Source organism: Opisthorchis viverrini (assembly GCF_000715545.1).
Source record: "Opisthorchis viverrini unplaced genomic scaffold opera_v5_103, whole genome shotgun sequence".
NCBI lineage: Eukaryota > Metazoa > Platyhelminthes > Trematoda > Opisthorchiida > Opisthorchiidae > Opisthorchis > Opisthorchis viverrini.
In genome coordinates this window covers 288,234-289,211 of record NW_008751758.1, presented here as the reverse complement: position 1 = coordinate 289,211, position 978 = coordinate 288,234, and the positions used below count along the sequence as shown (strand labels likewise).

The following is a 978-nucleotide window of genomic DNA, read 5'->3' as shown; positions in this document are numbered from 1 at the left end:
GTCACCGGGCGGAAGTATCCTTACTTGACTGGATACCTGTTGATAGTCGCCTCTGTGCGGTTCGTCTGGCAACGTCTGTGAAGGAGTCTCACAAGCGGCAAGTTGATAGATGTCTGTTTATCGTGTCTGCCTATGCCCCAACTGATTGTAGCTCTGACATCGTCAAAGACAGGTTTTACGACGCCCTGAGTGCTCTGCTGCGGCGAGCAAAAAGCTCAGACATTGTGGTGGTTGCCGGAGATATGAATGCGCAAGTGGGCAGGCTTAGTGCATCTGAGACTCAACTGGGAGGTCGACATGAACTGGACTCGGTACGCACGGACACTGGGGAACGATTGCTTCAGCTTTGTGCTGATCGCAGGCTGTTTTATGCAGTACTAACTTCCGGAATAGCCGAAGTCGTCTGGCCAGTTGGTGTCCTCCAACAACAGGCCGGCCACAAACTCAAATCGACCACATTGCCATCAGTTACCGATAGCGTGGGTCCATAACTGATTGCCGGTCGCTTTGGAACACATTTGTGGACTCTGACCCCGCGCTCGCCCGGAGTCGATTCTCCCTACGTTCCCCGGGGCCGCGTAAGGTATGGACGAATCGCCGGGCAACTGAAAGACTGACAGATCCGGATGTCAGACGAACTTACCAGAATCGTCTTCTAGGGTTTCTTCCAAATGCTCCACCATCAGATGTGAACTCATACTGGGACGAGATTGCCACTTCTTTGCACAGTGCTGGGAATTTTGCCTGTGGCACGACCCAACCAGGCGCACCCAAGCACTGGATGTCAAACAGAACGGTGGCACTATTTAAATCTCGAAGAAATATCCCAGCTGGTCCCGAACATAACCCGATGCGAAGGGTTTTCAGACGTCAGGTGAAAGTGAGCTCTCGATCCGACTGTGAAGTATGGTGGACACAGAAAGCCGGTAATGCCCAAACATTATTTCAGTTGATCCGTGCGACCGGTCCCCGAAAACC

The 978-nt window shown here is 52.6% G+C and overlaps 2 protein-coding genes across 2 annotated transcripts in view; one reads left to right on the top strand and one right to left on the bottom strand.

Annotated features, from left to right (window-relative positions):
- T265_05427 (hypothetical protein) overlaps positions 1-978 on the top strand; it is a gene marked incomplete at both ends in the record, with an annotated part of 47,553 nt that overhangs the window by 9,564 nt on the left and 37,011 nt on the right. The window contains one exon of the mRNA XM_009170434.1: positions 47-479. Within this exon, the coding sequence (XP_009168698.1) occupies positions 47-479 (433 nt within the window). The remainder of the gene's footprint in view (positions 1-46; positions 480-978) is intronic.
- Positions 1-978, bottom strand: part of T265_05428 (hypothetical protein) — a gene marked incomplete at both ends in the record, with an annotated part of 14,197 nt that overhangs the window by 1,486 nt on the left and 11,733 nt on the right. The gene's annotated exons all lie outside the window — the stretch shown is intronic.